Source organism: Salvia splendens, chromosome 22 (genome assembly GCF_004379255.2).
Source record: "Salvia splendens isolate huo1 chromosome 22, SspV2, whole genome shotgun sequence".
In the NCBI taxonomy this organism is placed as follows: Eukaryota; Viridiplantae; Streptophyta; class Magnoliopsida; order Lamiales; family Lamiaceae; genus Salvia; species Salvia splendens.
The window spans coordinates 3,191,914-3,214,266 of NC_056053.1; the positions used below are offsets into that span (position 1 = coordinate 3,191,914).

A 22,353-nucleotide genomic window follows, 5' to 3' on the forward strand; every position below is an offset into this window, starting at 1 on the left:
TTCATTAAGTTTGGAGGTAAACGAGTAATGTTGTAGATAAGATCAAACTATGTAATTATATATTTATATAAATAAATTGTATAGATTGTACTCAATTTTATAAGTATGCAACAATTATGAATTTTGAGTTTTACATTTAAGTAGTTGACAATTTTCTAACCCGAAATTTACATAATCGTGATAATTAAATATCTACCTAACTGCCAAACTTTTCAGTACTACTTTTTAAGTATTTTTTCCCCCATAATAGTGTTGGATCATTTTCCCCTGTCCTAAATGTCACATAATGTTTTATATTTATGTTAAGTTTATAAACATGAATAACTTAGAATCAATGCTGAAAAAGAAAAAAAATATCTTCCTCAATAATCCATGTTAGGAGGTTATTAAAATTGCCGTGGAATCGTGGTAATCCCTCTTGAACTTTAATTATATTGAAATTAAGCTAATCCATTGAATTAAGTGAAAAGGTCATACTAGCTTATTTATATGTATGGTATGATAATAAAATGAGCTCATCTAAACATCAACAGTTGTTTGAATATTTTACACAAATTAAGAAATTAGGCTTGTGAATAGTTTCGGATAAAAAAGAGGTTGAACCTCGTACTTCCTGAGGAGTGTGAAAAGTATGCATGAGAAGCTTTATTCTCACTGCAGATTCCAAATTCCGATCCGAAAAATTAGGATTCCTCAGTGATGAATTCAAACTAAAATTCTACTCCTTCACCTCTTATCTATTCTTATCTTATGCCAAACTCAGTCTATAAATACGAGCAATATAGCACTAAAATGTAATATCACACAAAAAATAAATACTCTTTCGATATCTTTTCAAGTACTCGGTCATGGCTTCTAAGATCTTTCATCCCATCTCCTTTATATTTCTCATTTTCATTCTACTTGCACCAGTTGGCCATGCCAAGAGGAGCACCCCTAGTGACAAAAACTCATCACCTTTTAATTTCATCAAGAAGTTAAAAGGTTGTCACAAGGGAAACAACACAAAAGATATCCTTGAGCTCAAAGCCTATCTCGAGAAATTCGGTTACCTCAGCTATGGAAACAATATTCATGCCACAAATGATGATTTCGATGACATCCTAGAATCAGCCATCAAAACCTACCAGAAAAACTACAACATCAAACCCTCAGGTATCATAGATGATGAAACGATATCAAAAATGACAACCCCACGATGCGGGGTGCCTGATATCGTTAACGGTACCAACTACATGCAACCCCGTGGCAATAAGCACGAGTCAAGCTCGAGCAACGTCCGCATAGTATCTCACTACAGTTTCTTTCCAGGAAACCCTAGATGGCCTTAAACCCATCTCACTTATAGATTTGTGTCCAACTTTCCCGCAAATGCAATCCCCCCTGTGGCACGTGCCTTCCAAAAGTGGGATGCTGCAACCCACTTTTCCTTTTCACAAGTCCCATCCAATCAAATCTCTGATTGGCGGGCTATTCGGGTTAGCCCACGGGTTGCGGGCTACATTGACATCCCTAATTGTAATAGTAGTGAATAAGCATACCCGTTCACTGATACCGAGCAACCCATGTCTACGTCCCAATATAGTCGAGCATGATATAAATTCCTTTCCGGGTTTTCTTTGTCGGTTCTTTCCCGGATCGCAAATAAGTCAGAACCGCATAGGGTCGTTAGAAGAGTCTATATATACTACCGGTTTGTATTATTTTCGTAATTAAGCATTAATAAATTTAGTATCTTTATATTTGAGTTGCATGGCCCTGAGGACCTTCGTGGCGCACCACATTGTTATGCAGATGAAGTTAGAATTATGGTATGGAATTTGTATGAACAGTGATTTCTGATTTGGACTATGATATCAAAACCCTTTGTGTTGGATCAAGTCATTAATTTGCTTTTGTTAAAGAACTTAATCATATCTTAAAAAATTAAGATAGTTTGTGTGCTTTAGAACTACTACATTAGAGGCCTTTTCAATAAACTTAAAAATATTGTTTAATTTTATAGGGGGATGCAGGGCATGGATGGTGGGATTTTGGTGACCAGTAATCTAAATTAGATAGACAATTAATTTTTACAAATAAGAGAGGTTGACCTTGTTCCAAACTAGTTGAAATCTATATTTGCTACAATAATTCAATTTTCTTTACTCCAACTCCATTTTGTCCTTTGGACTTTTGAAAAATGACACATTAAATCATATTTTGTGGAGTTCTGTATAGTGGGGAGTTCTTAGGCTAAGTTCGAAATTTTGTGGCACATATACCGATAATACGTGGTTATGCAATCAAACCGCTAAGTGAAATGCCAAAGTGATCTATTGCTTGTTCGAATAGTACTAGAACCGAGTTTTGGGCTGGATTTCGTGTTGAAATTTTGCAATCGGAGTTTATAGGTCGACTTCAATCACGTTCCACGTGCATGGATTACAATGCGGAACTAGCACATACTCATCTTCAATGTGATACTATTATTGAAGAAATTAACCGTTAAAGTTTATTTGTACCTTTTGTTTAATTTTGTTTCTCGTTGTAGTTTTTTTTATATTGTTTTCTTAATATGTTATTTTGCTACTATATTTTATTTTTTTTGATAACATAAAAATTAATAAATGAAAAGAGCCGTGAAAATGAAGAGAGACGGATTTTAAGGGAATAATTTACAATGCTATTACAGGTGAAAAATAAAATGCTGACGTACCAGGAAGAAAATAGGGATAAACGGATTTATAGGCCACTATTGCGAGTGCCTTTATGGAATATGCTTTTTTACAATTGCAATTTCCTTGCAAATACGCAGTTGAACGACTTGTATATTTTTCCAGTGTCATCATAGCTAGAGACTCTTTCTTCTCCCATTCAATGCGCTAAATGAGAAAAGTGATCATTGATTACAATTTACACGTTTGAAGATTTATTTTGCCAAAACCTTCTTGATTACATAGGTTGTGTCTATGCATCAGTTTAATTAATCAAAACAACGTGTAGGTTCCAAACCTTTATACTCTCATGGCTTATCTCTGAAATGTATGAACTATTTCATTTTCAGCCCATCCATGAAAAAAATATTAATTTTTAAATTTTTGAAAATTCAATTATACTACTAATAATGTGTATCTCACTTTCCACTAACACCATCACATTTTTATAAATCCGTTAGTATGGAAATCTTCATTCTTGTGTACTTATGTTTAATAAAAATAACAGGGTTTATAAAAATGTGAGAAATAATTAGTGATTTGTACCTAATTATTTCTCATAGTTCTTGTTTAGAAACCGCAACTTTAATAGTTCAGAAGAATTGGAATAAATCGTTGCACACAATATTCCAAGTAAAGCCATTAACTTAAGCACTAACAATCTCCCAAAATTCATCTTCATAATTATTCTTTGCGTCTGCGAAACACACTCTATAAATACGTACGATAGGTAGCATTAACATGTACCACAAAACAACTTAAGCTTTCGTACATTTTTCAAGTTCTCATTCATGGCTTTTAAGATTTTTCTGCCCATCTCCCTCATCTTCCTAATTTTCATTCTTCTTGCTCCAATTGGCCATGCCAAGAGGAGCACCCCAAGTGACAAAACCTCTTCACCTTTTGATTTCATCAAGAAATTAAAAGGTTGTCACAAGGGAAACCACACAAAAGAAATCCACGAGCTCAAAGCTTATCTCGAGAAATTCGGTTATCTCAAATATGAAGACAAAACCCATGCCACTAATGATGATTTTGATGATACTCTGGAATCAGCTATCAAAACCTACCAGAAAAACTACCACATCAAACCCTCAGGTATCGTAGATGATAAAACGATATCAAAAATGACAACCCCACGATGTGGGGTGCCTGATATCGTCAATGGCACTAACTACATGCAACCTCGTGGCAAGAAACACACGCCGGGCTTTAGCAACATCCACACGGTGTCACACTACAGATTCTTTCCAGGAAACCCTAGATGGCCATCTTCCAAAACCCATCTCACTTTTCGATTCTCCCCCAACTTTCCCGTAAGTGCTGTCGCCCCCGTGGCACGTGCCTTCCACAAATGGGACTTAGCCACTCACTTCACCTTCGCACAAGTGGGAGCCAATCAAAACTCTGATATGATCATAGAGTTCCATCGCCGCAACCACGGAGATGGAGCCTCTTTTGATGGCCCCGGTGGAGTCCTAGCTCATGCATTTGCACCTACCAATGGAAGGTTCCATTATGATGCCGACGAGAGGTGGTCTATTGGGTCAGTGGCGGGTGCTTTCGACCTAGAAACCATTGCGCTTCATGAAATCGGACACCTTCTAGGGCTCGGACATAGCTCGGTTAATGCAGCAATCATGTTTTCGGGGATCGGAGCAGGGCAGATCAAGAATTTGCATAACGATGATATTCAAGGAATAAGGGCGTTGTACGGTCGCTAAAATTCCATATTACTTTATGTATTGTTTGCATGTGAGAATAATTTCCCTATGTTGGGATATTTGTAATAGTATCTAAGGTTATAGTACTTGTTTGCTTATGCTGTCGTAACTTGTGTGGTGTGAATTTGGATATGTAATCATCATTCAGCAAGTTATTTACGTAATTTTTCTACGTTGGGATTTGTAATAGGACATGTTCTTGTGTTATCGAATATACTCATAAGGAGTACTATGAAATTAAAACTCCTAGAATTAATTAAATTATGTTCTACTCATTGAAATAATTAAATTACAAGTTATTGAATAAAACGTAATCAGAGAAACGTCGTCTTGGAGAGTTGGTGTTGCGGCGAAGGTCAAAATTTCTTTATATCAATCAAAATTTATAAGAATAAAGCAAACTTCACCACGCCGACAAAACAAAAATTAAGGGAGAGATCTAGCATGTAGTTACATACATATTTAGTTTGGAGTATGATCCGTTGCTAACTTTTCTTAAGTTGCTAACTTTTCTTAAGTTGTTAACTTGCTAACTAATCAATGTAATGTATTAAAAATGTCAACATGATGATACTGAAATGCCAACATAAACTTAAGTTGATATTTTAATACATTATGTTGACATTGGAATTTAAATGTTAATACAATTTATTAAAATATCAACACAAATATGTGTTGACATTTTTATGTGACCGTATTGACATTTTTAATACACTACGTTGATGAGTTAGCAAGTTAACAATTTAAGAAAACGCATCCATATTTAGTTTTGTTTTGCGTGGTGTAGTTTGCTTTATTTTTATAAATTTTGATTAATATATGTGAATAACACAAGTTTTACACCAATGTGCAATAAATAACCAGTGATATAATTTTATATTAATAGATGAATAATATAATTTGTATATTGATAGAATGATATGATTTATGTTATTGGTAGATTAATATAATTTGTATAGTAATTACTCCTATTGTCTTAATAGGTATACGTTATGCGAATAAATATATTGATTGAATATAGTATTATGGATGGAAATAATATAAAATAATATAAAATAGAAGAAGTCAAGAATAATTTAATTTTTGGAAGAGGAAATAATATAAAATAGAAGAAGTCAAGAATAATTTAATTTTTGGGTTTGCTTTGTCTTAATTGACTGGCTTTGACTTGGAATATTGTGTTTAGAATTAATTGATAAATAAAGACCAGGTCATCAACAACACTATTGTTGTAGGTATCTCACGAGAATGTGAGAAATAATTAACTTCAAATCATAAATGGATCAAACACAGTTAATATTAAAGGTTAGGAAACGATGAGATTAATTGAACCTTAATTAACATAGCATTGTAAAGTCCAAAAAATTAGGTCACTGCTAAACAGCTCAAAATAATAAATCGAAAGTTATTAATGTAAATTCGATCTATTTATGATTTTTATGTCAACCATTTGGAAGTATTGTAGCGAAAAACAAAGCAACAAAAGAAACAAGATGAGATTTATAGTGTCCCATAAATGTTGTCAAATTCCTTGTTCCTTCCATTATTAAAATTTCATAACTGTTTTTTTTGGGTTCCGACTTGGTTAGATTAAGGAAAAATCCCTTCGGTTATTTTAAGTCTTCTTTTTCTCAGTGAAAATAAGAAAACACTACCTCCAAAACCAAATAGAAACTTAAAATATATGGAAATAATCCATTTGGAAAGCCAAAAAAATCCTATCTATATTTTATTCTCTTTCTGGACTCCCAATCAGCTGTGAAATTAGAAATTACAAATCCCTTCGGTTATTATTGACTTTTTCCCTTTAGCGGTATTGATCGAGTGAAGATGGACTCAACACGCTGGAAAAATATACAAGTCGTTCGACTGCATGGTTGCAAGGAAATTGCACTTGAGATCATAAACATATTCTATGAAACATGTTTAGTAGGGCGTAGTCTAGGGCGTGTCCAAGATAATATAAGTGAATGAAAAAGGGAAGATAAACATTATCTTACTGTATCGACGGGTGAAATTGTAATTTCCCTAAATATTTCTTAAAATTCTCAAATCGACGTCGTTCGATGACTACCTCTTCCATAAAAATTTGCCGAGGGGTGGCGTTCATAGCGTTTCAAGTTGATAGTAAGGAAAAATTAGGCCAAATTATTGATTTTGGACAACTATATCCATTGATTTCATTACGTTTTATAACAAGAAGTCTACTTACAATGTTTATTTTCTAAAATTTTGTCACTAATTACGTAATTAGAGAAACATCGCCTTGGAGCATTGGTGTTGTGACGGGGTCAATCCGAGGCTCGTGCTTGGTGCAGCACATATTCGGTGATGGAGCCAGATATTGGCCTATGGCCAAACATTAATCATAATTTTATGAATTCAAATACTCATGGGTTTGGCACGAGTTTTAATATATGCTCCCTCCACCCCAAAGAATATGCTCTTAGGGCTCGGCACGAGTTTTAATGTAAAATTGGTAAGAGCATCCACAGTAGGGCGGACGATGGGCCTTCGACCACGCATCATCCGCGATATCGTCTGCCCCACTGAGGGCGACGTGGACGATGCAACACGTTTTCCATTTTTTTTTAATTCTTCAAAATTTATATATATAGACCATTTTATACTTCCTTTCACTCTTCCATTCACTCTTATTCTCTATCTCTAATGAGTACGAGAAGTGCTTGAGGGAGAAGGGCAGCGGTGAGAGTTTGACAGATGTCCGCGATAAAGCGATTGCGTCGTACATTTCACTGTACGACGATTTCAAGCATTACAACTCCTGGCTCCTCTTAATGACAAGCAGAAGTTCCAAGGAGATATTCTGCCCCTATCGGCTGCGGCGAAGAGGGCGAAGAACACCGCTGCCGGTGATTATACGAGCAGCGACAGCGGCGCACCTCCGATGGACCTCAACCAGCCTATGTACGAGGATGAGAGTTCCGGCACACCGATCTCCTCTCGGCGTCCCATTGGCAGCAAGGCTGCCAAGAACAAGGGCAAGGCGAAAGCGACATCCTCACAGGCCCCGACCCCAACCCCGACCCCGACTGCGGGACATGCCTATGCGGAGTTGGTGGCGACCGCCAACCGGAGGACGTTGTTGGACACGCACCACGCTCTCATGCAGTGCGAGGAACCGGGCAAACCCGAATACCTCAAGTAGATTATCAATGATCTGCGCAGCAAGCTGGGAATGATGTAGAGTATGCTCTTCCTATTATGTGTAGTGAACTTGTTTTTTATTCCTAACTCTTTTAATTTTTTTTAATTAGTAATGTAGGATTTACCTTTAATCGTGGTGCTTTTTTTGCATGACATATTTGAACACATAAAAAAATTAATTAACAAAATAGTAGTTAAAACTATAGGGCGGACTTTAAGGGCGTCCCACTACAGGTGGAAGGGTAGGAGGATAGAATGATGATGTGGCGGAGTATAGGGCGAGCATCCACAATGGGGCGCCCTATAGGGAGCCTATGCTCCGCCGCATCATCATTCTATCCTCCTACCCTTCCATCGCCCTAAGCATTTTATTTATTTGAATATTTAAAACACTACAAAAATTGGGAAAAAAACTTCATTTCATTGAAAGTTCAAAGGTTATAGTACGAAATAAAAAAAAAAAAAACTACAAATTCTCTGCCTCCTGGGCCTGCTCCGCCGCTTCGCGCTCCACTTCGGCCAAGCATTCCGCCGCATGCTCATGAACGCAATCGAATAAGGCCCGAGTCAAGGCCCGAGTAATGTCCTCCGATGTACTCCAGTCGTCGCCGGGTCTCATTTTTTTTAGTGAGAAAGATAGGGAGTGAAATATTGGTGTGTAGAGAAAGTGAGAGATGGGAGAGAATTATTGGTGTGGGAAATTGAAGCGAAATGGAGGTTTAAATAGATAAAAAAAATTGAAAAAAAGGAAAATGTGTTGCATCGTCCGCGTCGCCAGCAGTGGGGCGGACGATGCATGTTCGAAGGCCTATCGTCCGTGGACGAAGCATAGGGCGTGGACACTGGATGCTCTAAAGTAAGAGAGAGGTAGAGAGAAAAAGTAAATAAAGTATTGTTAGTGGAGAATGGGCCCCACCTCATTAGAGAGAAAAAACTTTCCAAAATTTGAAAGTGCATTTTCTTGTGGGACGGGCAAAAAAAGGAAAGTATTCTTGAGGGACGGAGGGAGTATTTGGCAAATTAAGAGAGAGATAAAGGGTAGTGTAAGTAGTATTATTGGACAGTGAGTACATCAATAGTAGCCTATGATATAAATTATAAATAAAACAATATGTAGATGTAATGTGTTATTTAATTATTTTTAAATTAAAAAATTCATATTTTCCAAGTGAACTAATAGTATAAAATAACAGTAGTTCATATTTATCTAGGACAAAGAGATACTTAAATATAAAACTAATATTAAATAATAATTTAATAAAATGGTAATCTCATTTACATCTCAATATATAAGAAAACAACTTACCCTATTTCAGGTATTGTTCTTATTCTATATCAATATTATTTAAACATGAAATTAGTTTTGTACATGATTTTTTCATGTGGATTAATAATGTTTTCTTTGCACCCTCAATTCATTCTATTTCATGTGTATTAATAATGTTTTATTTGCACTCTCAATTCATTCTATCAAAATTTTGTAAACGGTGAATTATTTTTTTTCTAATGATCTATTAAAATGATATTTTGCTATCCTAAACTTTATCCCGCCCCCTCTTATTTTCCATGAACTATTTATTTATTTTATTATTATGTTAATGTATCTATTGTTGATGATGGTTTAAATCTTTATTCTAGTACTTTTTTAATGTATAAATTTGATGATGATTTAAATCTTTATTCTAGTACTTTTTTAATATATATTTATACATTATTTTTAGTATAGTCAATGGTTCTGATTTGGATATGCTCTTCTATTTCAGGAACATAAATCACACATTCACCATCCAAATTCATAAAAAAAAAGAGAAAGAGCGAAAGTCATAATCAAGGAAAAACATGATGAATGAATCAATGTACCGAGTTGAAATGGTGCATTTACGAGTAGAAGAATTGAAAAAAATCACAATTAATTTCATAGCAATTTCCTGTTCATCTTCCAGCATGCCCTACACAACTTGTCCATCATAAATCACAAGTAATTTCTGGCCAGGTATGCCCTGTTCCCTACACACATTGCCATAAAAAATTACAAGGAGTTTCTGGCCAAGCATGCCCTACACACACAACTATTCCATTAAATTTGCTTCTATACCATATTTCTTTGAATATTACAGCCAGTCCATATCTAATAGTAGAACCTATAAAATAGTAATACTAGAAAGTAATCTATTATAATTATTTATTGCATCCTCAAACCAAAAATCCTGAATCCGTGTTGGTAAATTTATTACTATATGCAAAATTGTAAATTGTTCAAACCTAAGATGAAGATGGTCTTATTTTGCTTTTAACTTTTACTTGATCTTTAGTTCGTTTGTTATAACAAACGAAATCACCATGAATAACATTAATTGCAGGAATTTATGATTTAACTCATCTACTAAATTGAGTAAGGCAAAAAAATCTACTTACTTAGTTGAAATCAATATCCATATAAAAAGATTTACCACGCCCTACCAAACACGTTTCAAGGAATATACCTTTAGAATTGCAACGACTTGTATTTTTTTCATGGCGTCTTCGTTGGGAGACAATATGCTTGAAAGAGACATATTAACATATTGAAGGTTAGATATTAAAGATTTAATCTAGCCAAAACCTTCTTGATTAGGTAGTCTATACTCTATGCACCAGTTGCTATTACAGTTTTTAAATCCAAAAAAATCTTCCTTTTTAAAATAATCAACTTTTTGTATTGCTTATGTTTAACCATGAGCGATTAGAAGCTACTTATTTCTCACAATTCTAGTTTACAAAACCAAAGCACTAATTAGGGCGAAGCTAGGAATGTGGCAACGGGGGGCGATATTTTTTATCTCAGATATTAACCACTCTATTATTAGGCCAAGTCATACATACACAATCAGTGACGGATCTATCATGGGCCGAGCCACCACTCCGGCAGGGGGCTTGGCCGGCTCCTAGACCACTAGCATCTCTTTATAGAACAGAAAGGAGGAGCGGAAGAGAGGACTGGACAACACCGGTTGTAAAAACTGGAATTTCTTCATTTTTATTTCTCGTCATTTACCTTCAATCTTTATTCAAGAAATAAATTGGATAAAAGAGAGTGAGATTTTCTTTTTAGATTTATTTCTTCCATGGATAGTACGTAGAGGCATAGAAATGGGAAAAAAAATAGATGAGGTCTCAAAAGAATAAATGCTTAAGTAGATAGCAGTACTCCCTTCGTTCCACCATACGTGATCAAAATAGATCAGGTGTCAAAAGAATAAATGTTTAGGTTGTCCTGCTATGGGTGTCAAATAATCACAAATTATTTAATATTTCCAAAATTATAAAAACTAGCTTAGTTCCATAAAATACTTCAAAATTATTAAGACAAATTTTCAAATCTTATTAAGATAGATTGGTCGAGAGAATAAATAAGATAAATTATCAAAACACACATAAACAGTTTAATACTATCATCTAACGTTTCGTAAAATGTATAAACATTATACTATAAAATTTAATAGTATTTTAATAATTGTATTCTTTTTTTAAAAATTGCACTGGCTTATTTAAATTCCTGGTTCTATCACTGCGCGCAATCAATCAATAGTTGGTCTGCGTACTATTGCATAGAGCACTTGTAGGGAACTTCATTGCGGAAATATTTCTTTCTACGGAGGCAGTGACAATTGGTATCGGTGACAACTTAACCCCAATATCCAACGAAAACATCATAAAAACCCGTTTCCTTGCTGAAACCATCTTCTAAGCAAGCCCTCCTATATCCACATTGTGAAAATCTATGTACATGAAAAAGTGATTTTGAAGCTCAATAGTACAAAAACATATCAGTTTAAAAATTTGGCATCATTGGACCCGCCACGAGTTTTTAAGAAATGTATAGAAAAGTGAATTGAAAAGTTAGAACATGTGGGTCATACTTTATATATATTTTTTAAAATAAAATGGGGGAAGAGTCATAGGATATATATAAAAATCAAATTCTCATTAAAAGAAAGGAGGTCAAACGTTGTTTCCCAAGAGCAGATCGTACTAAAAACAAAACTAAAAAGACATCAACTATTCTATTTCTAGACTACGACTCGATCATCCTCATCCATAGGCCCTTCCTCCGGGTCTTCGTCATCGTCCTCCTCGGAGTTCCCTTGCGGAGCCTCCTCGGGTTCCTCCTCATAGTCATCTTCAAACCCTTGCTCACCCTCGTACATACTCACGTACTTGTCCTGATACACGATCCCCTCTTGCACATCCTGTGGGGGCTGCTCCTCTCGAGAGTCTACCAGTGCACAATACACGGCCTTCCGAAAGCCAGCCATGTCGCCCACCATGTCATCGGTAACAGGCTCATGCCACGTGTACCTCCTCGCCGTTCTTTCAGCCCACTCCTTCCAGCTGTCAGGGAGCAATTCTATTAGCTTCTCAATGCCGTCATGCTCTGTCACTCCGAACTCCTGAGCTGCCCTCCAGAGGGTGTCGAAGTGCGCTACGAACTCAATCAACGGTATGTGATCCTTCTTTCGATACACTCTATACTCTCTGAGCACCCTCTGTGCCCTAAGTCTATCACGATCACTCCGTCGCGGGGTTCGGAACATACGCGCCATCTATAGAAAAACAGAAACAATCACCTCGCATATAAAAACAGGGTGCATAACCGAAGAAGAGAGAGATATGTGTATGCAGACGTATCACTGTTCTAATTCCAAGCCCGCTGGTGTTCAAAGGCCATAAGTCCTTATCTACTATAGGTCCAAGAAGCACTAGTGAAACCTCTCACGTCTAAGTTCAAACATTCAAAAGGCCAACACATTCACACGTAAAAGCTCACATCAACATTCACGTCATCATAGCATCACACATCAGCCACATGCTTTCATATAAATTCAACACACAATAACAGTTCATAACCCTCATAATTTCCAACTTTTCACATCACTTTGTACCCTTCCACATGCATCAATATTTACTTACTTTCCAAAAATCATTTTCAAAACCCAAAATCACAATTTCCTCCACTTCCATATACTTTCCAAAAATTCAAAATTTTCATTACCTCATTTCAGGTTGAGTGCGATGAGTCGGATGTTGAGCCAATGACACTTTTGAAAACTTACTCAAAACGGAAAAAGACTCTTGGATCCAGAGCAGAAAGAAAACCTAGGCTCTGATACCACTCTTTCACGCCCGCATTTCCTAAGGATAGGAAGTACGGTGGACCGCGACTAGGGGAGGAATAAAGAAGGGGGGGAAGAGAAGGGGAGAACAAGAATACTTGACCCGAAAACGTTTAATTAGAGGAAGTTCACTTCAAAACAATGTACTGTAGCGACATTTCTAAAGTTAAAGTAAATAGAGTTTAAATGAAAACATTGTATCAGATTACAAAGCAGCGGAAAAGACCAAGAGATAGATAATGCCGGGTATGACGACACGACACCATCCAAAAGGCAAAGTAAAAACACAATTTTGACTTTAATTGCTCAACATCCGTCATCCCCATCGTCGCTCAACCTGCACATTAAGAAAACAACATGCAGGGCTGAGTACTTATTGCACTCAGTGGACACACGCCAAAATCATAGTTTGTCATGCCATAACAGTGTAACCTTGGGGTTTTAAGTGTAAAGAAAATAACCCAAGTACACTAAAACATATTTCATAAATTCGACTGCGCAGTCATTTTCAGATATTGCCACCCTTATTCCCACCATCATACACTATCTGATCCAACGGGTGACAAGGGGCGTGGCCACACCCCAGGTCAACTAGACCGGCCAACTTGCTCTCAGATGGCTCCCGATCTCGTGTACACTAGCCTGAGGGTTCGCAGCCCAACAGACCCGAATTCGATTAATAATATGTGGTAAACCACTTCAGATAGGTTTCAAAACAAAACAGTTGGCAAGACAAACAGTTCATCTCCATAAACATTTCCGGAACAACATCCGTATTAAAGATAACCCACAAAATAGTAGGGTAGAAAAGCCCACCTCGATTGCTTAGCTTTTAAACAGTTTCCTTCTTCAACCACAATTTCCTCGTAAAAGATCACCCTTTTGAAAGATAAATAAGTATCATAATTAGAATCAGGAAAGACGGGGTTTAAACGACAATGCATGAATCCTACGTGGATGACTTCGACATCTAGCACGTTACACGTACGCACACTTAACAACATCTTATAAGTCAATCACACAAAAACACACGTCCGAAACACACCACGCACGCACCCGACACGCATACAACGTACTCAAGACGCGCACACGACACACACGCAACACTCATACCCCCGGCATACCCTCACTGTGCAAACGGCTCACTTGGCTCGGAAAAGGTTCGGAAAAAGGATCGGCGTCTCAGCCTGGCTCGGTGTCTCGGCCGCCTGGCTCGGCACCTCGGCCGGCTGTCTCGCCGCCTGGCTCGGTGTCTCGGCCGCCTGGCTCGGCACCTCGGCCGACCGTCTCGGCCGCCTGGCTCGGCACCTCTGCCGACCGTCTCGGCCGCCTGGCTCGGCACCTCGGCCGACCGTCTCGGCCGCCTGGCTCGGCACTGGCTCGGCGTCTGTCTCGGCATCTGGCTCGGCACCTGGCGCGGCACCTGTCTCGGCATTGGCTCGGCACCTGTCTCGGCATCTGGCTCGGCACCTGTCTCGGCATCTGGCTCGGCACCTGGCGCGGCACCTGTCTCGGCATTGGCTCGGCACCTGTCTCGGCATCTGGCTCGGCACCTGTCTCGGCATCTGGCTCGGCACCTGGCGCGGCACCTGTCTCGGCACTGGCTCGGCACCTGGCCCGATCAAGTGTACACCCGTTTTTCCCCCACCCACGATTCTCAAACCTTATACGACATTCCCACCATACATTCTACATCCCAAAACACACCCAAACCCATGGGATCAAACCTTCAAAACTCCCAACAACACTGCCCTAGGCCGAACCCCAAAACTCTCGGCCAACACACACAAACCACCCGAACCAACGCTGATTCCTCCGAGCCATCTCTTGGCCAAATGCACCCACTTACCTCACAATATCAAAACACCCAGAAACACCCCCAATTCGCACAAACACATCACCCAAAAACATACATCTCGCAGAACTGCGCAGTTCACTTACAAAAACCATAATAAAATCATCCGACACCCAAAGAAGCTGAAATTTACACACCACACCCAAGACACATCCAAGTTTATACAGTTAAAAAATTCGTATCAAAAAGAGATCGTTTGCTCAGTCAAAAAGGGGTCGGAACCCACTGTCAGTTATCACCAAAAACATGTTCAACACAAACATATAGCCACAAAACCTATTCAGCATCTAAACCATCCAAAAACGTCCTACATGCATGTTTTTTTCGAAATTATTAAGAGTTAGGGTCTTGGGTTACCTTTCCCGGATAGTTCAAACGTAGATCAAAAGCTTTCCCTACTCCGCTTCCAAATTCGGTACGAGAGAGATACCTTGACGAAACCAAGAAATAAATGAGAGGGAGTGAGAGGGAAAGAGAACCGAGAGGGAGAAGGAGGGAGAACTTACCGGCGAGAGGACGATGAGAGAGAGAGAGAGAGAGAGAGAGGAGAGAAAACGATTATGAGGAGAGATGAGAGAAACCGATAGTGAGAGGGAGAGATGAGAGAAAAGAGAGAGTAACGGTGTTGTGGGAGTGGGGAGGTTGAGAAATTTGTGGGAGAGGGGGAGGGGTTTCGAAAAAGAGAGAGGGAGAGGGAGAGAAAAAGAATTAATTAATTAGGAGTAATTTAACCCATGACTTAATTAATTATCCCCCTTTACAAAAAGCTTAGGTAAATAATATCACATCCACAACAATAATATAAATCAATTAAGATTTTCCACACCATATATTACACAAAATCATCCATTAAGTAAAAAGAAATAAAAAAAAATTATAAACTTTCGGATATTACAATTAAGTTCTTTAACAAAAGTAATTCACTTGATCCAACACAAAGGGTTTTAATATCATAGTCCAAATCACAAAATTCCATACAATATTCTAACTTCATCTGCATAACAATGCGTAACATCACGAAGGTCCTCAGGGCCATGGAACTCGAATATAAAGATACTAAATTTCATTAATGCTTGATTATGAAAATAATACAAGTGGTAGTAAATATAGACTCTTCTAACAACCCTATGTGGTTCTGACTTATTTGCGATCCGGGAAAGAACCGACAAAGAAAACCCGGAAAGGAGCTTATATCATGCTCGACTCTATTAGGACGTAGACATGGGTTGCTCGGCCACTACAGGCTTGGAGAAGGCCAAGTCTGTATCAGCAAACGAGTAACCTTATTTGACATTACTATTACAGTTCCAACATAGGGAAATTATTTCACATGCAAAAATACGTAAATTACTATGACATCTTTAAATAATAACGATTGTACAAAGCTTTATTCCTTGGATATCATCTGGATCCAAGTTCTTGACCTGTCCGGCTGGAAACTTCGGAAACATGATTGCTGCATTAATCGAGCTATGCTCGAGCCCCAAAGGTGTCCGATTTCATGAAGTGCAACGGTTTCTAGGTGGAAAGCGCCTGCAACCGACCCAACAGACCACCTCTCTTCGGCATCGTAATGGAACCTTCCATTGGTAGGTGCAAATATAGGTTACAAATTTTATTTTATAGCCACGTTCAACAGCATTTTGTAAATTAATATTTTACATCAATGTGTGTTTGAGACATACTTTATGTAAATTTCTATTAATTAAATCAAAACTACAAGTTAATAAATCTTAGTTAAAAATTTAATCGACTAATAATCGTTATTTATACTAATTTGATAACTCAAATCTGCAGGGTACATAACTCAAAAGTGGCAAAGCACAAGCCAAATGCAAAATATGTATGTATGGTGAGTTGCTCAAAAAATATTGAACGATGATATATGTATATGACAAGACACAAATTTAGATTTTTCAACATACTATATTTTTCATGTATTCATTAAGTTTGGAGGTAAACGAGTAATGTTGTAGATAAGATCAAACTATGTAATTATATATTATATAAATAAATTGTATAGATTGTACTCAATTATATAAGTATGCAACAATTATGAATTTTGAGTTTTACATGTAAGTAGTTGACAATTTTCTAACCCGAAATTTACATAATCGTGATAATTAAATATCTACCTAACTGCCAAACTTTTCAGTACTACTTTTTGAATTTTGAGTTTTACATGTAATATCACACAAAAAATAAATACTCTGTCGATATCTTTTCAAGTACTCGGTCATGGCTTCTAAGATCTTTCACCCCATCTTCTTTATTTCTCATTTTCATTCTACTTGCACCAGTTGGCCATGCCAAGAGGAGCACCCCAAGTGACAAAAACTCATCACCTTTTAATTTCATCAAGAAGTTAAAAGGTTGTCACAAGAGAAACAACACAAAAGATATCCTTGAGCTCAAAGCCTATATCGAGAAATTCGGTTACCTCAGCTATGGAAACAATATTCATGCCACAAATGATGATTTCGATGACATCCTAGAATCAGCCATCAAAACCTACCAGAAAAACTACAACATCAAACCCTCAGGTATCATAGATGATGAAATGATATCAAAAATGACAACCCCACGATGCGGGGTGCCTGATATCGTTAACGGTACCAACTACATGCAACCCCGTGGCAATAAGCACGAGTCGAGCTCGAGCAACATCCACATAGTATCTCACTAGAGTTTCTTTCCAGGAATCCCTAGATGGCCTAAAACCCATCTCACTTATAGATTTGTGTCCAACTTTCCCACAAATGCAATCCCCCCTGTGGCACGTGCCTTCCAAAAGTGGGATGCTGCAACCCACTTTTCCTTTTCACAAGTCCCATCCGATCAAATCTCTGATTTGGAAATAGGGTTCTTTAGAGGTAATCACGGAGATGGATACCCTTTTGATGGCCGTGGCGGAACTCTAGCTCATGCATTTGGACCTACTAATGGAAGGTTCCATTACGACGCCGACGAGAGGTGGTCTGTTGGGCCTGTTGCAGGCGCTTTCGACTTAGAAACCGTTGCACTTCATGAAATCGGACACCTTTTGGGGCTCGGGCATAGCTCGGTTAATGCAGCAATCATGTTTTCGGGATCGGATCCGGACAGGTCAAGAACTCGCATTCAGATGATATCCAAGGAATAAGAGCTTTGTACAATCGTTACTACTACTAGTATATTTAAATAATTTCCCTATGTTGGAATTGTAATTAGGGATGTAAATCGGGCCGGCCCTACTCGGGTTGCGGGTCAATCGGGTGCGGGCTAATCGGGTTGTGAATTCTTTCGGGTTGTAAAAGTTCAACCCTAACCCTAAAACCTCGGGTTGCTACCGATAAGATTAACATGCGATCAATCCAATAAATAATGATGAAAATTAGTTATATTCATAAAATGTAAAATATTTAATTATGATAAATTTGAGATATATGGTCAAACTCAATCATAAACATGATCAAATACTAATATTTGAGATATTTCGTGAAATTTAATGCATGTTTAGAAATTTAAATATTTTTAAGTGAATTTAGAGTTTTTAATTTATTTATAAATTATTATATTAACAAAAATTCAATATATAATTTGTATATTTAATATAAAATTGAAAGTTATTTTTTAGTTATCTATATTATAAAATTAATTAATGAAGTGTCGAATTATGAGTAAAAAATAGAATAATAGAAATTTTATCGGGTTTTCGGGTCTAGCCCTAACGGGCCACGGGTTAATCGGGTGCGGGCTAATCGGGTTTTAATTTTATCGGGCTAGAAATTTTCAGCCCTAACCCTATAAATTTGGCGGGCTATTCGGGTTAGCCCACGGGTTGCGGGCTACATTGACATCCCTAGTTGTAATAGTAGTGAATAAGCTTACTCGTTCGCTGATACCGAGCAACCCATGTCTACGTCCCAATATAGTCGAGCATGATATAAATTCCTTTCCGGGTTTTCTTTGTCGGTTCTTTCCCGGATCGCAAATAAGTCAGAACTGCATAGGGTCATTAGAAGAGTCTATATATACTACCGGTTTGTATTATTTTCATAATTAAGCATTAATAAATTTAGTATCTTTATATTTGAGTTGCATGGCCCTGAGGACCTTCGTGGCGCACCACATTGTTATGCAGATGAAGTTAGAATTATGGTATGGAATTTGTAATGAACAATGATTTCTGATTTGGACTATGATATTAAAACCCTTTGTGTTGGATCAAGTCATTAATTTGCTTTTGTTAAAGAACTTAATCATATCTTAAAAATTAAGATAGTTTATGTGTTTTAGAACTACTACATTAGAGGCCTTTTCAATAAACTTAAAAATATGTTTAATTTTATAGGGGGGATGCAGGGCATGTATGGTGGGATTTTGGTGACCAGTAATCTAAATTAGATAGGCAATTAATTTTTTACACATAAGAGAGGTTGACCTTGTTCCAAACTAGTTTTAAATCTATATTTGCTACAATAATTCAATTTTCTTACTCCAACTCCATTTTGTCCTTTGGACTTTTGAAAAATGACACATTAAATCATATTTTGTGGAGTTCTGTATAGTGGGGAGTTTTGGGCTGGATTTCGCGTTGAAATTTTGCAATCGGAGTTTATAGGTCGACTTCAATCACATTCTTCGTGCATGGATTACAATGCGCGAGGAACTAGCACATACTCATCTTCAATGTGATACTATTATTGAAGAAATTAACCGTTAAAGTTTATTTGTACCTTTTGTTTAATTTTGTTTCTCGTTGTAGTTTTTTTTATATTGTTTTCTTAATATGTTATTTTGCTACTATATTTTATTTTATTTGATAACATAAAAATTAATAAATGAAAAGAGCTGTGAAAATGAAGAGAGACGGATTTTAAGGGAATAATTTACAATGCTATTACAGGTGAAAAATAAAATGCTGACGTACCAGGAAGAAAATAGGGATAAACGGATTTATAGGCCACTATTGCGAGTGCCTTTATGGAATATGCTTTTTTACAATTGCAATTTCCTTGCAAATACGCAGTTGAACGACTTGTATATTTTTCCAGTGTCATCATAGCTAGAGACTCTTTCTTCTCCCATTCAATGCGCTAAATGAGAAAAGTGATCATTGATTACAATTTACACGTTTGAAGATTTATTTTGCCAAAACCTTCTTGATTACATAGGTTGTGTCTATGCATCAGTTTAATTAATCAAAACAACGTGTAGGTTCCAAACCTTTATACTCTCATGGCTTATCTCTGAAATGTATGAACTATTTCATTTTCAGCCCATCCATGAAAAAATATTAATTTTTAAATTTTTGAAAATTCAATTATACTACTAATAATGTGTATCTCACTTTCCACTAACACCATCACATTTTTATAAATCCGTTAGTATGGAAATCTTCATTCTTGTGTACTTATGTTTAATAAAAATAACAGGGTTTATAAAAATGTGAGAAATAATTAGTGATTTGTACCTAATTATTTCTCATAGTTCTTGTTTAGAAACCGCAACTTTAATAGTTCAGAAGAATTGGAATAAATCGTTGCACACAATATTCCAAGTAAAGCCATTAACTTAAGCACTAACAATCTCCCAAAATTCATCTTCATAATTATTCTTTGCGTCTGCGAAACACACTCTATAATACGTACGATAGGTAGCATTAACATGTACCACAAACAACTTAAGCTTTCGTACATTTTTCAAGTTCTCATTCATGGCTTTTAAGATTTTTCTGCCCATCTCCCTCATCTTCCTAATTTTCATTCTTCTTGCTCCAATTGGCCATGCCAAGAGGAGCACCCCAAGTGACAAAACCTCTTCACCTTTTGATTTCATCAAGAAATTAAAAGGTTGTCACAAGGGAAACCACACAAAAGAAATCCACGAGCTCAAAGCTTATCTCGAGAAATTCGGTTATCTCAAATATGAAGACAAAACCCATGCCACTAATGATGATTTTGATGATACTCTGGAATCAGCTATCAAAACCTACCAGAAAAACTACCACATCAAACCCTCAGGTATCGTAGATGATAAAACGATATCAAAAATGACAACCCCACGATGTGGGGTGCCTGATATCGTCAATGGCACTAACTACATGCAACCTCGTGGCAAGAAACACACGCCGGGCTTTAGCAACATCCACACGGTGTCACACTACAGATTCTTTCCAGGAAACCCTAGATGGCCATCTTCCAAAACCCATCTCACTTTTCGATTCTCCCCCAACTTTCCCGTAAGTGCTGTCGCCCCCGTGGCACGTGCCTTCCACAAATGGGACTTAGCCACTCACTTCACCTTCGCACAAGTGGGAGCCAATCAAAACTCTGATATGATCATAGAGTTCCATCGCCGCAACCACGGAGATGGAGCCTCTTTTGATGGCCCCGGTGGAGTCCTAGCTCATGCATTTGCACCTACCAATGGAAGGTTCCATTATGATGCCGACGAGAGGTGGTCTATTGGGTCAGTGGCGGGTGCTTTCGACCTAGAAACCATTGCGCTTCATGAAATCGGACACCTTCTAGGGCTCGGACATAGCTCGGTTAATGCAGCAATCATGTTTTCGGGGATCGGAGCAGGGCAGATCAAGAATTTGCATAACGATGATATTCAAGGAATAAGGGCGTTGTACGGTCGCTAAAATTCCATATTACTTTATGTATTGTTTGCATGTGAGAATAATTTCCCTATGTTGGGATATTTGTAATAGTATCTAAGGTTATAGTACTTGTTTGCTTTTATGCTGTCGTAACTTGTGTGGTGTGAATTTGGATATGTAATCCTCATTCAGCAAGATAATTACGTAATTTTTCTACGTTGGGATTTGTAATAGGACATGTTCTTGTGTTATCGAATATACTCATAAGGAGTACTATGAAATTAAAACTCCTAGCATTAATTAAATTATGTTCTACTCATTGAAATAATTAAATTACAAGTTATTGAATAAAACGTAATCAGAGAAACGTCGTCTTGGAGAGTTGGTGTTGCGGCGAGGTCAAAATTTCTTTATATTAATCAAAATTTATAAGAATAAAGCAAACTTCACCACGCCGACAAAACAAAAATTAAGGGAGAGATCTAGCATGTAGTTACATACATATTTAGTTTGGGGTATGATCCGTTGCTAACTTTTCTTAAGTTGCTAACATTTCTTAAGTTGTTAATTTGTTAACTAATCAATGTAATGTATTAAAAATGTCAACATGATGATACTGAAATGCCAACATAAACTTAAGTTGATATTTTAATACATTATGTTGACATTGAAATTTAAATGTTAATACAATTTATTAAAATATCAACACAAATATGTGTTGACATTTTTATGTGACCGTATTGACATTTTTAATACACTACGTTGATGAGTTAGCAAGTTAACAATTTAAGAAAACGCATCCATATTTAGTTTTGTTTTGCGTGGTGTTGTTTGCTTTATTTTTATAAATTTTGATTAATATATGTGAATAACACAAGTTTTACACCAATGTGCCATAAAATAATCAGTGATATAATTTTATATTAATAGATGAATAATATAATTTGTATATTGATAGAATGATATGATTTATGTTATTGGTAGATTAATATAATTTGTATAGTAATTACTCCTATTGTCTTAATAGGTATACGTTATGCGAATAAATATATTGATTGAATATAGTATTATGGATGGAAATAATATAAAATAATATTAAATAGAAGAAGTCAAGAATAATTTAATTTTTGGAAGAGGAAATAATATAAAATAGAAGAAGTCAAGAATA

General features: G+C 36.8%; 3 protein-coding genes and 1 pseudogene across 3 annotated transcripts; all 4 read left to right on the forward strand.

Moving 5' to 3' along the window:
- The first annotated feature begins 848 nt into the window (after positions 1-848).
- On the forward strand, positions 849-1,331 carry LOC121787886 (metalloendoproteinase 3-MMP-like). Its single transcript, XM_042186734.1, has one exon. It carries the CDS (start codon positions 849-851, stop codon positions 1,329-1,331), a length of 483 nt encoding a protein of 160 aa, XP_042042668.1.
- Positions 1,332-3,459: 2,128 nt separating this feature from the next.
- LOC121786362 (metalloendoproteinase 3-MMP-like) lies at positions 3,460-4,661 on the forward strand. The gene has a single exon (XM_042184978.1). It carries the CDS (start codon positions 3,488-3,490, stop codon positions 4,418-4,420), a length of 933 nt encoding a protein of 310 aa, XP_042040912.1. The 5' UTR covers positions 3,460-3,487; the 3' UTR covers positions 4,421-4,661.
- An 11,156-nt stretch (positions 4,662-15,817) lies between these two features.
- On the forward strand, positions 15,818-17,767 carry LOC121787887 (annotated as a pseudogene).
- A 2,499-nt stretch (positions 17,768-20,266) lies between these two features.
- LOC121786363 (metalloendoproteinase 3-MMP-like) lies at positions 20,267-21,466 on the forward strand. Its single transcript, XM_042184979.1, has one exon. The coding sequence runs from the start codon at positions 20,295-20,297 to the stop codon at positions 21,225-21,227; it is 933 nt and encodes a 310-aa protein (XP_042040913.1). The 5' UTR covers positions 20,267-20,294; the 3' UTR covers positions 21,228-21,466.
- Positions 21,467-22,353: the final 887 nt, after the last annotated feature.

Excerpts from the sequence above, each read along its gene's own strand:
- LOC121786363 (XM_042184979.1), top strand. The coding sequence starts at position 20,295 with ATGGCTTTTAAGATTTTTCTGCCCATCTCCCTCATCTTCCTAATTTTC.
- LOC121787886 (XM_042186734.1), top strand. The coding sequence starts at position 849 with ATGGCTTCTAAGATCTTTCATCCCATCTCCTTTATATTTCTCATTTTC.
- LOC121786362 (XM_042184978.1), top strand. The coding sequence starts at position 3,488 with ATGGCTTTTAAGATTTTTCTGCCCATCTCCCTCATCTTCCTAATTTTC.